General features: G+C 43.2%; 1 protein-coding gene across 5 annotated transcripts in view; it reads left to right on the top strand.

Annotated features, from left to right (window-relative positions):
* zfand6 (zinc finger, AN1-type domain 6) overlaps positions 1–20021 on the top strand; it is a 79147-nt gene that overhangs the window by 33324 nt on the left and 25802 nt on the right. For all 5 annotated transcript variants that reach the window (XM_070858699.1, XM_070858698.1, XM_070858695.1 and 2 more), the window contains 2 exons: positions 4152–4314; positions 18972–19086. In XM_070858699.1, the coding sequence (XP_070714800.1) occupies positions 4167–4314; positions 18972–19086 (263 nt within the window). In that variant the 5' untranslated portion in view covers positions 4152–4166. The remainder of the gene's footprint in view (positions 1–4151; positions 4315–18971; positions 19087–20021) is intronic.

Raw genomic sequence — 20021 nt, 5'->3', positions numbered from 1 at the left:
TAATATTTGCAATAGCAAAAGTGGATTTAGTTTTACATGTGTGTTTTAAAGAAGTAATGAATTTAAGGCAATGATTCAGTTTCTGGTTCCTGATGATTCAGCTGAATGGTTCAGCTAGTCTGAATAATACCGGCCAGAATGGGTCAAAGTTTGGTTCCCTTTCTGTGATGGATTAGCTCAGTATCCAATGGGAATCATAGAATCATAGAAATTTACAGCATGAAAGGAGGCCATTTGCCCATGGTGTCTGTGCCGGCCGACAAAAAGCTACCCAGCCTAATCTCACTTTCCAGCTCTTGGTCCATGGCCCTGTAGATTACGGCACTTCAGCTGCACATCCAAGTACTTTTTAAATGTGGTGAGGGTTTCTGCCTCTACCACCCTTTCAGGCAGTGAGTTCCAGACTCTCGCCACCCTCTAGGTGAAAATTTTTTCCCTCAAATCTGCTCTAAACCTCCTACCAATTATTTTAAATCTATGCCCCCTGATTGTTGACCCCTCTGCTAAGGGAAATAGATCTGTCCTAACCACTCTCTAGGCCCCTCATAATTTTATATACCTCAATTAGGTCTCCCCTCAGCCTCCTCTGTTCCAAAGAAAACAACCCCAGCCTATCCAATCTTTTGTCATAGTTAAAATTCTCCAGTACAGGCAACATCCTCGTAAATCTCCTCTGTACCCTCTAGTGCAATTGCATCTTTCCTGTAATATGGTGACGAGAACTGCCTGCAGTACTCTAGCTGTGGTCTAACTAGTGTTTTATACAGTTCAAGCATAACCTCCCTGCTGTTGTATTCTAAGCCTTGGCTAAAAAGGGCAAGTATTCTGTATGCCGCCTTAAGCACCAATTTATCTACCTGACCTACCTTCAGGGATCTGTGGACGTGCACTCCAAGATACCTTTGTTCCTCTACACTTCTCAGTGTCCTACCATTTAATGTGTATTCCCTTGCCTTGTTGGCCCTCCCCAAATGCATTACCTCGCACTTCTCCAGATTGAATTCCATTTGCCACTGTTCTGCCCAGCTGACCAGTTCATTGATATCTTCCTGAAGTCTACAGCTTTTCTTCTCCATTATCAACCACCAAGCCAATTTTTGTATCATCTGCAAACTTCTTAATCATACCCCCTACATTCAAGTCTAAATCATTATTGATATATACCACAAAAAGCAAGGGACCTAGTACTGAGCCCTGCAGAAACCCACTGGAAACAGCCTTCCAGTCACAAAATCACCGATCAACCATTACCCTTTGCTTCCTGCCTCTGAGCCAAGTTTGCATCCAACTTGCCACTTTTCCTCTGATCCCATGGGCTTTTATTTTCACGACCAGTCTGCCATGTGGGACCTTATCAAAAGCTGTGTTGCACAACATCAAACACACTACCCTCATCGATCCTCCTTGTTACTTCCTCAAAATAAAATTCAATCAAGTTAGTCAGACACGACCTTCTCGTAACAAATCCATGCTGACGGTCCTTGATTAAGTCAGTGTCTTTCTAAATGAAGATTTATCCTGTCCCTCTGAATTTTCTACAGTAATTTTCCCACCACCGAGGTTAGGCTGACTGGCCTGTACTTACTCGGTCTGTCCCTTTCTCTCTTTTTAAACAAAGGTACAATTTTAGCAGTCCTCCGGCACAACACCTGTAGCGAGAGAGCATTGGAAAATGATGGTCCAAGCCTCTGCTATTTGCTCTTTTTTACTTCTTTTAACAGCCTGGATTACATTTCATCTAGGTCTGAGAATTTATCCACTTTCATAGCTGCTAAGCCCCTTAATACTTCCTCCGTCTCTGTTTATTTCATTTAATATTTCATATTCCTCCTTCCTGAGTGCAATGTCTGCATCGCCCCTCTCTTTTGTGGAAACAGACACAAAGTATTCATTAAGAACCACACCCACATCTTCTGCCTCCGCACACACATTTTTATGGTCTCCAATAGGCCCTACTCTTTCTTTACTTATCCTTTTGCTCTTAATATATTTATATAAAATCTTCGGGTTTTCCTTGATTTTTCTTGCCAAAAAAATGTCATGCTCTTTGCTTTCCTAATTTCCTTTTTATACTCTGTAGGGTTTCTGCAGTATTGATCCCTCGGTGTCTGTCAGAAGTCTCCCTTTTTTTCTTTATCCTACCTTTGACATCCAGGGGGCTCTAGATTTGTTAGTCCCACCCTTTTTCTTTAGGGAACATACTTGCTCTGAACCCTCCGGATCTCCTCCTTGAATGCCTACCACTGCTCTGACACTGATTTACCTTCAAGTAGCTGTTTCCAGCCCACTTTGGCTAAAGCCCATCTCCGCTTAGTAAAATTGGCTTTCCCCCAATTGAGAACTTTTATTCCTGGTCTATCTTTGACCTTTTCCATAACTACCCTAAATCTAACTGAATTATGATCACTAGCACCAATGTGCTCTCCCACTGATACTCCTTCCATCTGCCCAGTTTCATTCCCTAGACCCGCCCCCTCCCTGTTGGGCTTGCTACATAGTGACTTTAAAAAAAAAAAGTGCTCCTGAATGCATTTTAGGAATTCTGCACCCTCTATACCTTTCACACTAATTCTTATCCCATTTAATATTTGGGTAGTTCAAATCCCCTAATATTACTACCCTATAGTTTTTGCAATTCTTAGAAATTTGCCTACATATTTGCTCTTCTATCTCCCTCTGACTGAGGGTCTATAGTACACTCCCAGCAATGTGATCGCCCCTTTTTTGTTCTTCAGTTTCCCCCTATATGGCCTCATTTGATGATCCTTCTAACATATCACATCTCCGCACAGCTGTAATTGTTTCTTTAATCAATACTGCGACATCCCCTCCTTTTTTTTTAATCCCCCTCGATCCTGTCTGAAAACCCTGTAACCAGGAATGTTGAGCTGCCATACCTGCCCTTCTTTCAGTCATGAAATCACTGACTAGCAACAGGTGTGGCTATTGGGATACTGTTTTAGCCACATGCAGTCATTTTAGCAGGAAAAACCTTCGATACACTCGCACAACAGTTAAATCTACTTCATGTGTATATTAACAAATGTCTATACCATGCAGTTACCGAGGAAGTAAAGCATTCAACTATGATAAAACAATCACACAAACCACTTTTCATCTCATCATTTTACCAACAAACGCACAAAAAGGTTAAAACACACATGTACACCATGCAGTTGAATTTTGAGATCACATGCCCACGACAGTGTGTATTACTCACTTTACTAATCAGAAGTGCAGTTAGCCACATCTGCATTCCCATTTAGTTGAATGTGGCTAGTGCTGAGTGTGTTGGATAACACCGGGCTAGCTCATCTCAGCCAGTTTTGCAATTGGCTTTGGTGACCCAGGGCTAGTGTGTAACATCAGTATTCCTGCTCCTCATTACTAACTACCCATGGGTGTATCAATCATAGAATCATAGAAATTTACAGCTCAGAATGAGGTCATTTGGCCCATCGTGTATGTGCTGGCCCAAAATGAGCCATCCAGCCTTATCCCACTTTTCAGCTCTTGGTCCGTAGCCCTGTTGGTTACAGCACTTCAAGTGCATATCCAAGTACTTTTTAAATGCAATGAGGGTTTCTGCCTCTGCCACCCTTTCAGGCACTGAGTTCCAGACCCCCAGCACCCTCTGGATGAAAAAATGTATCCTCAGCTCCCCTCTAATCCTTCTACCAGTTATTTTAAATCTATGCCTCCCCCCCACCCCCTGTTATTGACACCTCTGCTAAGGGAAATAGGTCCTTCCTATCCACTCTATTTAGGCCCCTCATAATTTTATACACTAAAGTACAGATGAAGCACAGAACTAGACTTGGCTTTAATGCCTCCCTCGCCATGAATTGAATGACCTACAGGCACTTGCTGTTGAACCTTGCCTGCTAATGGCTGCTTGTGTAAGGTATTAGAGGGTGCGTTAACCCAGCAAAGAGTTGAGGCCTTGGAAAGGAGAAGAAAATTGCAATTGTACAGCGCTGATGTATGTTCTGCGAACACTGATTTGAGAGTTGCTTTTTTTTCTAATTTTCTTTCCACTGGCCTGTTTACCCTGAGGTCAGTGTAACCTACAACAGCAATGAGTTTCTGACTTTGTATCTGTCATATCTTGTGGCCATGACGCTTAACAATTTCCAACTTTCTTTTGCAAGGTCTGTTGGAGGAACATGGCTCAAGAAACCAATCAGACTCAAGTGCCTATGCTGTGTACCACTGGCTGTGGATTTTATGGGAACCCGCGAACGAATGGCATGTGTTCTGTTTGCTATAAGGATTTTCTTCAAAGACAAAACAATAATGGCAGAATCAGTCCTGGTAAATACCTTCTTGCTCAACAAAAATGTAGCATGCAACTGAAGTTAATGCTTTTTAAGCAGTCTGCACTGATTTCATTTTTAATTGCTTATGAGGTATAACTTACACTGCAGTCTTCCTACTTAAAGCTCCACTGGGACTGAGGGAGAGGTTTTGTCCCAAGTTTGAAAACTAATCCCACTTCATTACAGAATCCAGTATCCTCCAGAGGTGCTGGCTATTGATTTCCAGTACATAAGAACTGTGATGTTCGCTGGTACCAAGCAGTCGTGTGAATCTTTCTTTAAATTAAGTCACAAGGCAGCGCGTGATTTTCTTTGATTATTGCGACCCTTCCTGTCTTGGGGAGTGATTAGCCTCTGCTTAGTTAATGTTCGAGTCGTGTACTTTCTATGCCTTCAAATTTAATAAGATATTTTTTTTAATGCATCATTAAAAATAGTGAATGTTTTCCAAGAATAACAACACTGTGTTCAGATGATAAACATGTTAAAGTTTTGCTTTGACACTTTGATTTAGCACAGGCTGTAACTCACTCCCAACTATGCAGTCTCGTCAAACATAGTATACCTTTGCCAGCAGCAAACAGCCCCAGCCTCTTTACCCATGAAATTGGAACTATATCGGAATAATACAAATGTTTAATATATATTTAAATGATGGTTATAAATTAATTCCACCCCGCCAGTTGAAATTTATGATATTTGCATGAGTTGATTAGATTGTTTTGTTGCACTGCCTGCAAACACAGGCTGACTGTCCAGGCTATTAAGTGACGAATGGAAACTTGGACAGGTAAAGGAGAACCAGTGGCACCCAAGGAATTCCCCCCTCCCTGTCATGAGTCACTGTTTGCAGGAGAGAGTGTGGGGGTTTGGTGGGAGTGAGGTATGGTATTTTTTTCCCCTGTTCTTCAAATCTTTGAGTCTCCATACTTTTGCTTCGAGTTGCTTTAAACAAGAAGTTCTAAATGCATGTACGTAAGTATCCTGTGTATCAAAACATAAATATATGCTTTTGCATGCTTTATGTAATACAAATTGACAGTGACATAAAATAATTTAATCTTTTTAAAAATCCATCCTTTCTTTGCAGTATTTAAGTAAGGCTTGTACATTCAGTTACTCCATCATTACAAAGTACCAAATCACCATGCGTCATCTTCTAGGGGCTTATCAGGAAGGGACAGAAAGAGTAACAAAGATAATAGGGCATTACTGACTAAGGTGACATCAGGGAAAAATAGAAAAAAGCCAAAGATAAAGGCACTATATCTGAATGCGACAAGCATACGCAACAAAATAGATGGATTAATAGCGGAGATAGAAATTAATAGGTTTGATCTAATAGCCATTATGGAGACGTGGTTGCAAAGTGACCAAGGTTGGGAACTAAATATTCCAGGATACTTAACATTCAAAGAGATAGGAAAATGAAAAGGAGGAGGCGTAGCCCTAATAATGAAGGATGGAATAAAGACAGTAGAGTGAAAGGATTTTAGCTCGGAAAATCAACAAGTAGAATCAGTTTGGCTGGAGCTTAAAAAAACAGCAAACGGCAGAAAACATTGGTGGGAGTTGTTCATAGACCCCCAAACAGTAGTGGTAATGTAGGGCACAGTATAAATCAGGAAATTAGAGCTACATGTAACAAAGGTATTACAATAATCTTTGGGGAGTTCAATCTACATATAGGGCCCAAGTTTCCACACGATAAAAAACGGGCGCCCCTCCGAGCTGGGCGCCCGTTTTTCGTGCCTAAAACGGCGCCTAAAAAAAAACCTCTTGATTCTGGAGCGTTCTGCAGCTCCTTGTCTGCCTGGCGCGGCGCCCAGGGGGGCGGAGCCTAGACTCGCACCGATTTTGTAAGAGGGAAGGGGCGGGTACTATTTAAATTAGTTTTTTTCCTGCCGACAACGCTGCGCATGCGCGTTGGCGCTCAGTGAAAAAAACATTGGCACTCGGCCATTTTTGTAGTTCTTTGTAGCTGTTTAATTTTTGAACATTTTTTAAATAAAAGCACATTGCCATCAGCACTTGTAGCCTTCTCACTGTCTTCTCCCCCCCCCCCCCGTCCCCTGCGGGAAGAACGGGCGCCTCCTCCCCCCCCCCCCCCCCCCCCCCGCCGCACGGGAAAGAACGGGCACCTCCTCCTCTTTTCTTCCCCCCCCCCCCCGCAGGAAGAACGGGCGCCTCAGGCTGACTGCAGCATTCTCCGTGCCTGAAGCGCTTTCACACAGGTAGGAAGATGGTTTATTTAATCTTTTCTTTGCTTATAAATGTTTATTCAGGTTGGATTTATTTGTAGAAGTATAAATAAGGATTTATTGTAGAATTTAATGAGTTCCCTTCTTCCCCCCCCCCCCCCCCCCACCTCGTTCTGGACACCTAATTTGTAACCTGCGCCTGATTTTTTTAATGTGTAGAACAGGTTTTTTCAGTTCTACAAAAATCTTCACTTGCTCCATTCTAACTTAGTTTGGAGTACGTTTTCACTGTGGAAACTTTGAAATCGGGCGTCAGTGGCCGGACACGCCCCCTTTTTGAAAAAATTCTGTTCCAAAGTAGAACTGTTCTACCTGACTAGAACTGCAGAAAAAAAAAATGTGGAGAATTGCGATTTCTAAGATAGTCCGTTCTCCACCAGTTGCTCCTAAAAATCAGGCGAAAATCATGTGGAAACCTGGGCCCATAGACTGGGCAAACCAAATTTGCAGTAATAGTCTGGAAGACAAATTCATGAAATGTTTTCTAGATCAGTATGTTGAGGAACCAACTAGAGAACAGGCTATTTTGGATGTAGCATTGTGCAATGAGAAAGGGTTAATTAAGGAGCCTTTAGGGAAGAGTGACCATAATATGATCGAATTTTACATTAAGTTTGAAAGTGATTTAGTTAAATCTGAAATTAGGGACTCAAAACAAAGCAAACTACCTTGGTATGAGGGCAGAGTTGGCTAAGGTAGATTGGGAAACTACACTAAAAGATATGACTGTAGCCAAGCAATGGCTAGCATTTAAAGAATTAATGCATAATTTACAACAAACATACATTCCTATAAAGCACAAACACCCCACAAGAAAAAATGATCCAACCGTGGCTAACAAGAGAAGTTAAAGGTAGTAATAGATCAAAGAAAGAGGCTTGTAATGTTGCCAAAAAGAGCAGTAACCCTGAGGACTGTGAGGATTTTAGATCAGCAAAGGCGGACCAAGAAATTGATAAAGAAAGGGAAAATAGAATATGAGCGTAAACAAGCGAGAAATATAAAAACAGTCTGTAAAAGCTGCTATAGATATGTAAAAAGGAAAAGATTAGCGAAAGTAAATGTGGGTCACCTACAGGCTGAGGCAAAAGAAATTATAATGGGGAATAAGGAAATGGCAGAGAAATTAAACAAATACTTTGTGTCTGTCTTCATGGAAGAAGACACACAAAACCTCCTGGAAATAGTGGAATACCAAGGGTCTAGTGAGAATGAGGAACTGTAAGAAATTGGTATTAGTAAAAATGTGGTATTGGAGAAATTAATGGGACTGAAAGCCGATAAATCCCCCTGACCTGATGGCCTAAATCCTATGGTTTTCAAAAAGGCGGCTATAGAGATAGTGGATGCATTGGTTGTCATCTTCCACATTTCCATAGATTCTAGAACGGTTCCCGCAGATTGGATGGTAGCTAATGTAACCCCGCTATTCAGGAAAGGAGGGAGAGAGAAAACGGGGAACTACAGACCAGTTGGCCTGCCATCAGTAGTCGGGAAAATGCTAGAACCTATTATTAAGGATGTGGTAACAGGGCACTTAGAAAGGATAAAAAGGATTGGGCAGTCATCACGGATTTATGAAAGGGAAAATGTTTGACAGATCAAAGTTCATGGGGTTGGGGGTAATATATTAGCATGGATAGAGGATTGGCTAACTAACAGAAAACAGAGAGTCGGGATAAATGGGTCATTTACCAGTTGGCAAACAGTAACTAGTGGGGTGCCACAGAGATCAGTGCTGGGGCCTCAACTATTTATAATCTATATTATGACTTGGTTGAAGGGACCGAGTGTAATGTAGCCAAGTTTACTGATGATACAAAGATGGGTGGCAAAGCAAATTGTGAGGAGAATGCAAATAGACTTTAAGGGGATTTAGGCAGGCTAGATGAGTGGACAAGAACATGGCAAATCGAATATAATGTGGAGAAATGTAAAGTTATACTTTGGTAGGAAAAATAGAAAAGCTGAGTATTTTTTAAATGGTGAGTGATTGAGAAGTGTTGGTGTTCAGAGGGACCCAGGTATCCTTGTACTCAAATCACAAAGTTATCATGCAGGTACAGCAAGCAATTAAGAAAACAAATAAGAACATAAGAAATAGGAGCAGGAGTAGGCCATACGGCCACTCGAGTCTGCTCCGCCATTTAATACGATCATGGCTGATCCGATTTTGGACTCGGGTCCACTTCCCTGCCCCGCTCCCCATAACCCCTTATTCCTTTATCAGTTAAGAAACTGTCTATCTCGGTCTTAAATTTATTCAATGATCCAACTTCCACAGCTCTCTGAGGCAGCGAATTCCACAGATTTACAACCCTCACAGAAGAAATTCCTCCTCATCTCAGTTTTAAATGGGCGGCCCCTTATTCTAAGATTATGCCCTCTAGTTCTAGTCTCCCCTATCAGGGGAAACATCCTCTCTGCATCCACCTTGTCAAGCCCCCTCATAATCTTACACGTTTCAATAAGCTCACCTCTCATTCTTCTCAATTCCAATGAGTAGAGGCCCAACCTTTCCTCATAAGTCAAGCCCCTCATCTCCAGAATCAACCTAGTGAACCTTCTCTGAACTGCCTCCAAAGCAAGTATATCTTTTCTTAAATATGGAAACCAAAACTGTATGCCATGTGTGACCTCACCAAAACCCTGTACCAAAGCTTCCCTGCTTTTATATTCCATCCCCTTCGCAATAAAGGCCAAGATTCCATTGGCCTTCCTGATCACTTGCTGTACCTGCATACTAACCTTTTGTGTTTCATGCACCAGGACCCCCAGGTCCTGCTAAACTGCAGCACTATGCAATTTTTCTCCATTTAAATAATAACTTGCTCTTCGATTTTTTTTGTTTCTGCCAAAGTGCATAACCTCACACTTTCCAACATTATACTCCATCTGCCAAATTTTTGCCCACTCACTTAGCCTGTCTGTCCTTTTGCAAGTTTTTTGTGTCCTCCTCACACATTGCTTTTCCTCCCATCTTTGTATCGTCAACAAACTTGGCTACCTTACACTCTGTCCCTTCATCCAAGTCGTTAATATAGATTGTAAATAGTTGGGGTCCCAGCACTGATCCCTGCGTCACCCCATTAGTTACTGATTGCCAACCCGAGAATGAACCATTTATCCCGACTGTTTTCTGTTTGTTAGCAACCCTGTGAACTTTTATCTTCTGCAGTAACCTTTTATGTGGCACCCTGTCAAATGCGTCCTGGAAGTCCAAATACACCACATCCTCTAGTTCCCCTTTATCCACCTTGTTCGATACAACCTCAAAGAATTCCAGCAAATTTGTGACTTCCTCTTCATAAATCCATGCTGACTCTGCCTGACTGAATTATGCTTTTCCAAATATCCTGCTACTGCTTCTTTAATAATGGACTCCAATATTTTCCCAACCATAGATGTTAGGCTAACTGGTCTACAGTTTCCTGCTTTTTGTCTGCCTCCTTTTTTAAATAGGGGCGTTACATTTTCAGTTTTCCAATCAGCTGGGACCTCCCCAGAATCCAGGGAATTTTGGTAAATTACAACCAATGCATCCACAATCCCTGTCGCTGCTTCTCTTAAGACCCTAGGATGCAAGCCATCAGATCCAGGGGATTTATCTGCCTTTAGTCCCATTATCTTACTGAGTACCACCTCCTTAGTGATTGTGATTGTGTTAAGTTCCTCCTCCCCTATAGCCCCTTGACTATCCACTGTTGGGATCTTGTTAGTATCCTCTACCATAAAGACTGTTACAAAATATTTGTTCAGAGCTTCTGCCATCTCCATGTTCCCCATCACCATTTCCCTAGTTTTGTCCTCTAAGGGACCGACATTTACTCTAGCCACTCTTTTCCTTTTTGTATACCTGTAGAAACTTGCTATCTGTTTTTATATTTCGTGCTAGCTTACTTTCATAGTCTATCTTCCCTTTCGTAATAATTTTTTGTGTCATTCCTTGCTGGCTTTTAAAAGCTTCCCAATCTTCTGTCCTCCCAGTAGTTTTGGCTACTTTGTATGCCCTTGTTTTAATTGGATACCATCCTTTATTTCTTTAATTAGCCAAATGGTATGTTGACCTATAAGAACTAGGAGCAGGAGTAGGCCGTATGGTCCCTCGAGCCTGCTCTGCCATTTAATAAGATCATGGCTGATCCGATCATGGACTCAGCTCCACTTCCCTGCCCGCTCTCCATAATTCTTTATTCCCTCATCGCTCAAAAATCTGTCTATCTCTGTCTTAAATATATTCAATGACCCAATTTCCACAGCTCTCTCGGGTAGCGAATTCCACAGATTTACATCCCTCAGAGAAGAAATTCCTCCTCATCTCAGTTTTAAATGGGCGGCCCCTTATTCTGAGACTATGGCTCCTAGTTTTAGTTTCCCCTATGAGTGGAAATATCCTCTCTGTATCCACCTTGTTGAACCCCCTCATTATCTTAGACGTTTCGATAAGATCACCTCTCATTCTTCTGAGCGACAATGAGGAGAGGCCCAACCTACTCAACCTATCTTCATAGGTCAACCCCCTCAACTCCGGAATCAACCTAGTGAACCTTTTCTGAATAGCCTCCAATGCAAGTATAGCCTTCCTTAAATACGGAGACCAAAACTGTACGCAGTACTGTAGGTGTGGCCTCACCATTACCCTCTACAGTTGTAGCAGGACTTCTCTGCTTTTATACTCCATCCCCCTTGCAATAAAAGCCAACATTGCATTTGTCTTCCTGATTATTTGCTATACCTGCAAACTAACTTTTTGTGTTTCATGCACAAGGACCCCCCCCCCCCCCCGCGGGTCTCTCCGTAATGCAGCATTTTGCAATTTTTCTCCATATAAATTATAATTTGCTTTCTATTATTTCTGCCAAAGTGGATAACCTCACATTTTCTCACATTATACTCCATCTGCCAAATTCTTGCCCACTCACTTAGCCTGTCTATATCCCTTTGCTGATTTCTTGTGTCCTCACAATTTGCTCTCCCACCCATCTTTGTATCATCGGCAAACTTGGCTACCTTACACTCGGTCCCTTCATCTAAGTCATTAATATAGATTGTACATAGTTGAGGCCCCAGCACCGCGGTATCCCTGAGCCACCCCACTATTTACTGTTTGCCAACTGGAAAATGCCCCATTTTTCCCGACTATCTGTTTTCTGTTAGTTAGCCAATCCTCTATCCATGCTAATAGACCGCCCAAAGTGGAAGAAGGGCATCCGGGAGGATGTTGAGCGCCTCGAGTCTCGTCGCCGAGAGCATGCAGAAACCAAGCGCAAACAGCGGAAGGAGAGTGCGGCAAACCAGGCTCCCCACCCACCCTTTCCTTCAACCACTGTCTGTCCCACCTGTTACAGAGACTGTAATTCCAGAATTGGACTGTACAGCCACCTGAGAACTCACTTTTAAAGTGGAAGCAAGTCTTCCTCGATTCCGAGGGACTGCCGATGATGATGATGATTACCCCCAACCCCGTGAACTTTTATCTTGTGCAGTAACCTTTTATGTGGCACCTTATTGAATGTCTTCTGGAAATTCAAATACACCACATCCACTGGTTCTCCCTTATCCACCTTGCTCATTACATCCTCAAACAACTCCAGCAAATTTGTCATGATTTCCCTTTCATAAAACCATGCTGACTCTGCTTGATTGAATCCTGCTTTTCCAAATGTCCTGCTACTGCTTCCTTGATCATGGACTCCAGCATTTTCACAATGTCAGATGTTAGGCTAACTGGTTTATAGTTTCCTGCTTTCTGTCTGCCTCCTTTTTTAAATAGGGGTATTACAATTGCGGTTTTCCAATCCGCTGGGTTCTCCCCAGCATCCGGGGAATTTTGATAGATCGCAACCAATACATCCACTATCTCTGCAGCCACTTCTTTTAAGACCCTAGGATGCAATCCATCAGGTCCAGGGGACTTGTCTGCCTTTAGTCCCATTATTTTACCTCGTATTACGTCTTTAGTGATTGTGTTAAGTTCCTCTCTCCCCTTGATTATCCACTATTTGGATGTTTTTAGTGTCTTTTACCGTGACGACCGATACAAAATATTTGTTCAAAGTCTCTGCCATTTCCCTGTTCCCCATTATTAATTCCCCAGTCTCATCCTCTCGAGGACTAACATTTACTTTCGCTACTCTTTTCCTTTTTATGTACCTACAGAAACTCTTGCTGTCAGTTTTTATATTTTGTGCCAGTTTGCTTTCATTATCTATTTTCCCTCTCTTTGCTATTTATTTTAGTCGTTCTTTGTTGGCTTTTAAGAGTTTCCCAATCCTCTGGCCTCCCACTAGTCTTGACCACTTTGTAGGCCCTTGTTTTCAATTTGATACCATCCCTTATTTCTTTAGTTAGCTAATCCTTTCCTTATTACAAGGATTTGAGTATAAAGTAAAGACATCTTACTGCAATTATGTAGGGCCCTGGTGAGACCGCACCTGGAGTATTGTGCAGTTTTTGTCTCCTTACCTAAGGAAGGATATACTTGCCATTGAGGGAGTGTAACAAAGGTTCAGCAGACTGATTCCTGGGATGGGGGGATTGTCCTATGAGGAGAGATTGAGTAGACTAGGCCTATATTCTCTAGAGTTTAGAAGAATGAGAGGTGATCTCATTGAAACATACAACACTGGGTTTGACAGGATAGATGCAGAGAGGATGTTTCCTCTGGCTGAGGAGTCTAGAACCAGGGGTCACAGTCTCAGAATAAGGGGTCGGCCATTTAGAACTGAGATGAGGAGAAACTACTTCATTCCAGAATCTCTAGAATTCTCTACACCAGAGGGCTGTGGAGGCTCAGTCTGAGTATATTCAAGACCGAGATAGATACATTTTTGGATCTTAAGGGAATCAAGAGATATGGGGATAGTGCAGGAAAGTGGAGTTGAGGTAGATCAGCCATAATCTCATCGAATGGCGGAGCAGGCTCGAGATGTCGAATGGCCTACTCCTAATTCTTATGTTATGTTCTTATCCATAAACAGACATTGCTGCTGCCAGCTTCATCCAACCATCACGGTTCGGGGCGCTCACCTGTGCCTCATCGGCGGTAAGGCCCATTCTGTTAAGGAGCATTTTAATCCCATCTTATTTTGGGTCTGCCTCCTGGCATCTTCCATGATGTTGATGGTTTGGTGGTGAATGCTCTGGCAGGGTCAGACTTAGAGTGGCTAAAGAGGTGTCTGTACGAGAGGAATGGGTATCAATCAACCAACCAGGACAGCAGTGGTTGTTTAGTCAGGTTATGTACAGTCTCATTTCAGATTTTGCTCTGAGGCTTAAGTGATCTAGAATTGAATCTTTGATTCGCCTGTTCATTACTTTGTGTACCCACGTTTAAGCCATATTTAAATATGGATATTAATAATGCATTGTAGAGCCGTACTTTGAGATTGCGACTTATATTCAATCTCCGTATATGGGGCAGAATTAATCGCAGAACTCCAAAATACAATGCACCTACAACAGTCCGTAAAACTGTTCCCAATGGAGGAAATCACACCAGTGAAGCCAGCCTGTTTCGTGTGCTGTTTGAGGGTTTTTGCTGTGAGCAATAACACCCAAGCATTATTGACAGTCGGATATACCCCTGTAGTTGCTGCAGTCTGTTTTGGATCCCTTACCTTTGTAAAAATACACAAGGATGCCTTGGCACCACTGCTGGGGAATAGTTTCATTAATCTATGCTTGTGTAAAAAGCTGGTGCAGGCAATTTGATAGCGCCTACATCAAAGTTTCGCAGGAGTTCTGGGGGCCGCTATCGCCCACCGCTGGAAACGGGGCACACCTTCCCTGTTTCGGTTGTTTTTACCGGTGCGGTGGATGCAGTGGCATCTTGAGCGAAATTCCGCGCTTTTTTTTCCCAGCAGACCGGAAGTCGGTCATAATGGGGGCAGTGTGTGGCGGTAAGCGGAAGTTCGCAGTCTAGAGGGGCAGATATTGGGGGTGGGTGTAGTGGCCACCGCTGTCGGTCACCAGCATAGCTGCTGTTAGTCATCAGATATTATGGTGCCGGGTCACCAAGACTGGTCCCCTTCACTTAAAGGGGAGAGCCTGTGTGATTCTTTAAGTTTGGCCCACTGGGCCACCAGAATGGGTTTCGGCCGAGCCAGCAGCCTGGAACCCAAGAGTGGGTGCCAGACAGCCTATTAGTGGCCCGGCCAAACCCGGGGGCATAATTGTTGGCCCGACATGGTAATCAGCCAACAACAAAAAAAACATAGTGGCAGTAGGTCTTTAATGGGAGCCGCACCGCCATTTTAGAAGGACTCCAAGCTGAGTGCACCGGCAGAAAAAGGTGCCATTGGCACCGAGCGGCGGGAGCAAGATTTGTTCGACGGAATTTCACCATTGGGGGGGTGGAACATCTGATGACGCACTTAGGACGGATCGGAGCAGCAGAGTGTTAGTGGGGGGTGCGGGTCGCTGTCGGGGTATCGCAGGGTTGGAATTTTCAAAATGGCGGCCATTACACGAAAAATCATGACCACCGATTTCCGGCAGTAACAGGCCTTAAGGGAAGGGGCAATTTTGTCCCCAGATGTCACGTATGATGGGTGCATTTCCATTCTTCAGTTTAGCTAAGGCTTCTTTAATCGCCTCAAAGGTAGGTGGGGGCTTGCTAGATATTGATGAGGCAATTCTTGCATTTTTGGCTCTATCGATGAGCTCCTGAAGGTGGAGCTCTGGGTATGGATCTAAGCTGCTCATGACTATATTCCCACCATGGCTCTAGTTCAGTGGTGGGAAAAATATGGCCCGCCAGGTCATTCTATCAGGCCCACTGGTTGGAACAGAAATAGAACATGAGCCGAGACCTGAATGGCAGCCAAGGAAAAACCATAGTAATACTTCATTCAAATTAATAATTCGCAAAAACGATTCTCCCTGGCCTGATCTTAAAAGGATCCGTTCCTTGATTTGGCTCCCGATGGTGCACACCTGTTCCCAGAATGTACTGCGTACCCAAATATGGCCTATCCATTTTAGTGTGGAGTCATGGCTGCGCACCTTCACAACTCCTTTACTAAAGAAAGTGCTGCGTCTGTCCTCTTCCGGTGTCCGGAGTACGATGGCAGGCGAGTTTTCATCTGACACCAATTGGCACAGCATTAGTAATCTTTGCAGATGGACATAAGGATGACTGAGCTGGGGAATTGATGTTGACACAGACTCTAAAGCGGGAACAGTTCTATTTCACAGCACTGCTTTACAGAGACCAGAAGATACCACCACATTTTCAACTTTTATCTTTGATTCATTTCTAAGCAGTATCCAAAACATGTTGTGTATGTAAGATAGCATCTGACTACTATCTGAATTTATGTTTATGCGATGTTTATGCTTATGCAATGTTCCCTCTAATTTTGATCCCTTTAAAATTGCTGCGCGGCCCAGCCACTAGCAGCCGCTCATGCGCGGTATCTCTTCCAGCGGCAGGAGCTGAGGCGTGGCCTGCGCAGGACCGCGCGATTGTTGCGCGGCCATGCGCCTTGGGGAAACATTGGTGGGCAGCCCTCAACAGCCCACTAAAACGTGTTAAGTGGCCCTCCAGCCCAAATAATTGCCCACCCCTGCTCTAGTTGGTCAATGCAATTGGTTAACAGGGCTCCATTGGCAGCTGCTATGGGGCCACTTGATGGCACGGTGTCTTTTCTGCAGTCTCTTCATTATTGCATATGATGTTTGGTTGGCGCTGTGCTTGTGCTGTTGTTTCTCCTCTTCAAGTCGTGTCAGGTATGCCTCTTTCCTTTCTGTTGGCTTAGCTCCTTGAGCTATGGTAGCTGGTTGAGTTTTGCCTTGCTACAGCGCTCAACCAGGTCATGCGCCTCATCACTGATCCATTTGGATCACCTAGTGCGTCTATCTTCCCGGCCGAGTCTGTTTCCACATCAACTGTGGGCTCTGCCAGCACCAGAAGCAATTGGACAGTTCAGCTTTGAAATTACATTTTACTGATGGTAGACTTAAGCTTCTTGATACCAAAATGTTTAATGGCTGAGCCTCTGGGGTGATCAGAATTGTTTTCCCCCTTAATTTGAGCTACATAAGCCACAAGAGGACAAAGGTCCAAGTTGCTACACTTGGTGCTTACAAAGATCTGGACATTATCAGCTACACGCCAACATGTATTTGTAATAATTAGGTTATTTTCTGTTTAGTTAGTTCCGTTCTTGCTGTATCGTGTGTATCTGTGGATGTCTTTTCTGGAAAAGACGGTACCCCATTACTTGAGGCCGTGGGCAGCACAGATGTCACCAAATCCCTCACCATTGTCATCTAGTTGTCCGTGGCCATAGGCTACAATGGCCTTGGCCAAGTTTGATCTGTTGGGGCTCTTACTTCACCATGAAAGTCTCCCAATAGCAAGAACTGACTCTTCTGGAGTACCAATGTGATGGATGCTGGGAGACATCTATGGAACTCGTCCTTATCGGAGTCAAAAGAAAATGCCTAGTACTGACCAGAAGTTATGCAATGCTTACAAAAGTAGTTAAAGCAATAGCTGAATAAACATTCTGCAAGCTTTAATCTCCTTGTCCACGAATATCCTAACTGCACGACCGACCGTGTTGTGCTTTTACTGGTGGCAGTCTTCTTTTCAGTTTAAGGGTACTTTGGAAAACTCTTTGCCGGTTCACATGGTGATGATGTGACTCGAAAGATGAATTTGGTAGAGCAGTATTCTCTGCAGAGATTACAAATCCCTGCAGAAGTAACTCCAATAACACTTCCAGCTTTTAACCTTTTTTGTTCATTGTTTTTTTTTTAATCTCCTTTTCTGATTCAGTAAGAATTACATGTGCCAATGGATTATGAGTTCAAGAAAACCAATTGTCAAATGTATTTTGTCTTGTTGCCAGAGAGTATGCTTTGACAGTGTTGCTTTAAGGCAGGCCATTGGGTCCATTTATTTCCCCCGCCCCCTCGCTTGCTTCCTGTGGGGAATAAGTGACATCTGCACAGTGTTTCCTCTTGACTGCGTGGCTGCGTTTGGTAACTCTTTGATTAAAAGATGGAGAGTACACACCTACATCGGCGCTGTCCAATCCCATCAAATGCTCATAATTGCAGTAATTATATTTAAAATACATATTTTCAGAAAATTAGTGTGCTGATTTGTAATGAAGTTTACACTATTAACTGGAATTACCTGGAATACTGCGTGCAGTTTTGGTTTCCATACTTACGAAAAGATATATTTGCTTTGGAGGCAGTTCAGAAAAGGTTCACTAGGTTGATTCCTGGGATGAGGGGGTTGACTTATGAGGAAAGGTTGAGTAGGTTGGGCCTCTACTCATTGGAATTCAGAAGAATGAGAGGTGATCTTATCGAAACGTATAAGATTGTGAGGAGGCTTGACAAGGTGGATGCAGAGAGAATGTTTCCACTGATGGGGGAGACTAAAACTAGAGGGCATGATCTTAGAATAAGGGGCCGCCCATTTAAAACAGATGAGAAATTTCTTCTCTGAGGGTTGTAAATCTGTGGAATTTGCTGCCTCAGAGAGCTGTGGAAGCTGGGTCATTAAATAAATTTAAGACAGAAATAGACAGTTTCTTAAACGATAAGGGGTTATGGGGAGCGGGCAGGGAAGTGGAGCTGAGTCCATGATCGGATCAGCCATGATCGTATTAAATGGCAAAGCAGGCTCGAGGGGCTGTATGGCCTACTCCTGCTCCTATTTCCTTTGTTCTTATTAACTGGCTAGCAATAGCTTTACACTAAAATATGTTTCCTCGCTAGTATTGACCCTAATACAGAATCTATTAACTGCATCCTCTTTCACAAGGGTCCATTATAATTAGAGCCTATTTTAAAGAAAGAGAAAGAAATATTCCACATTTCGCAACTTCAGAATGTCCCAAAGTTGTTTTCAACCAATGAAGTACTTTTGAAGTGTAGTCACTGTTGTAATGTAGGAAACGTGGCAGCCAACTTGCGCACAGCAATGTGATAATGACCAGATAATCTGTTTTAAGGTATTGGTTGAGGGATAAATATTGACCAAGACACCAGAAGAATTCCCCAACTATTTTTCAAATAGTGCCATGGGAATCTTTTATGTCCACCTGAGAGGGGGAGAGCTACGGTTTAACGTCTCATCCATAAGACTGCATCTCCGACAGTGCAGCACACTCCCTCAGTACTGCACTGAAGTGTCAGCCTGGATTATGTGCTCAAGTTTCGAGTGGGACCCACTACCTTCTGACTCTGAGGCGAGTGTGCTACCACTGAGCCATGGCTGACACTAATCATTTAACCATCCGGATGCCCTTATCCATGACTAATGTGAAGAACAGAAGCTATTTTAATAACACCATATTAACCTCCTTCACAATACTGCATGTTAAGTACTGCACAGGATAATTTATTTATATCTGTTCTTGTACAGCATCTTCCAATTTGAGCAGTTTAACAGAAGTGTATCCTGTTCAGTGCACAGAAGGGAACCCCCCAGAAGCACTATCATCATTCTCCTCCTCCTCCTCCACATCAGGCCAATCAAGGTAATTAAACAGTTTAGCTACTGGGTAATTTATGCGAAACTTTAGAACACTGTTTTCGTCACAATAAGGAACGTCAGGGACTGAACTGTTTCACCTAATCAAAAATATAAAAATCAAGTATATATTTATGTCTCAAACTATATTAGTAAATTTTCATAATTAGCAAGTGTACCTGTTAACAATCTTACTAAGTCAATTTATTCTAAAAGTTAGCAAAGGATTAGTTACCTGAATATTACAAAGAGAGATGTATATACTTACTGGTCCTACTCTGTTCTTGTACTGTTGAATAGAGCAGGCATTTTAGCTGCTTTTGCATATGGTCACGGGAAATGACCTCTCTGTGCCAGCCCCTTTATCGAGAACGGCAAAATAATCGACCCGTGTTTTCTTATCTCTGATCCTCGACCCACCACAATGCTGCGACTCAACAGCTCCTGTGGTTCTGTCTTGAATGCTCCCATCTCTCCAAGCCACTCACTATCTTCTCCCGCTCTTTGCTTGGGTATAGTCCTCACCTCCGCACTCTCCAGTCTGAAAACAGCTGGCTACTTATCTATGGTCAGATCTAGCTTGACCATGTTGAGCGGTTTTGCATTTTCCCCTCTTCAGATTCACCCTAGGACACATACTTAGGGTGACTTCAACCTGACTGCTCAACAACGTTCCCCCTGACTCCATCCTCCTCCCCAGCTGCCTGCATTCTGTCCCACACCAAGTCCTGTTCACCCATTAGCACTGTTCTCATCAGCTCCACTAGCTCCCTGCCATCCATTGCATCAAAAGCATTGTCTTTATTTACAAATGCCATGTGCCTTACTCCTATCTGTACAACTCCCTCCAGCCTTCGGGGCTGTGCCCGTCACTCCCACTGCTCCTCCATCACTGACATCCTTCAGTCAATTCAGCCCTACTGGTGGAACTTCCTCCCTAAA

This window comes from Pristiophorus japonicus, chromosome 17 (assembly GCF_044704955.1).
Source record: "Pristiophorus japonicus isolate sPriJap1 chromosome 17, sPriJap1.hap1, whole genome shotgun sequence".
In the NCBI taxonomy this organism is placed as follows: domain Eukaryota; kingdom Metazoa; phylum Chordata; class Chondrichthyes; family Pristiophoridae; genus Pristiophorus; species Pristiophorus japonicus.
This window is presented reverse-complemented; position numbering and strand designations above follow the sequence as displayed.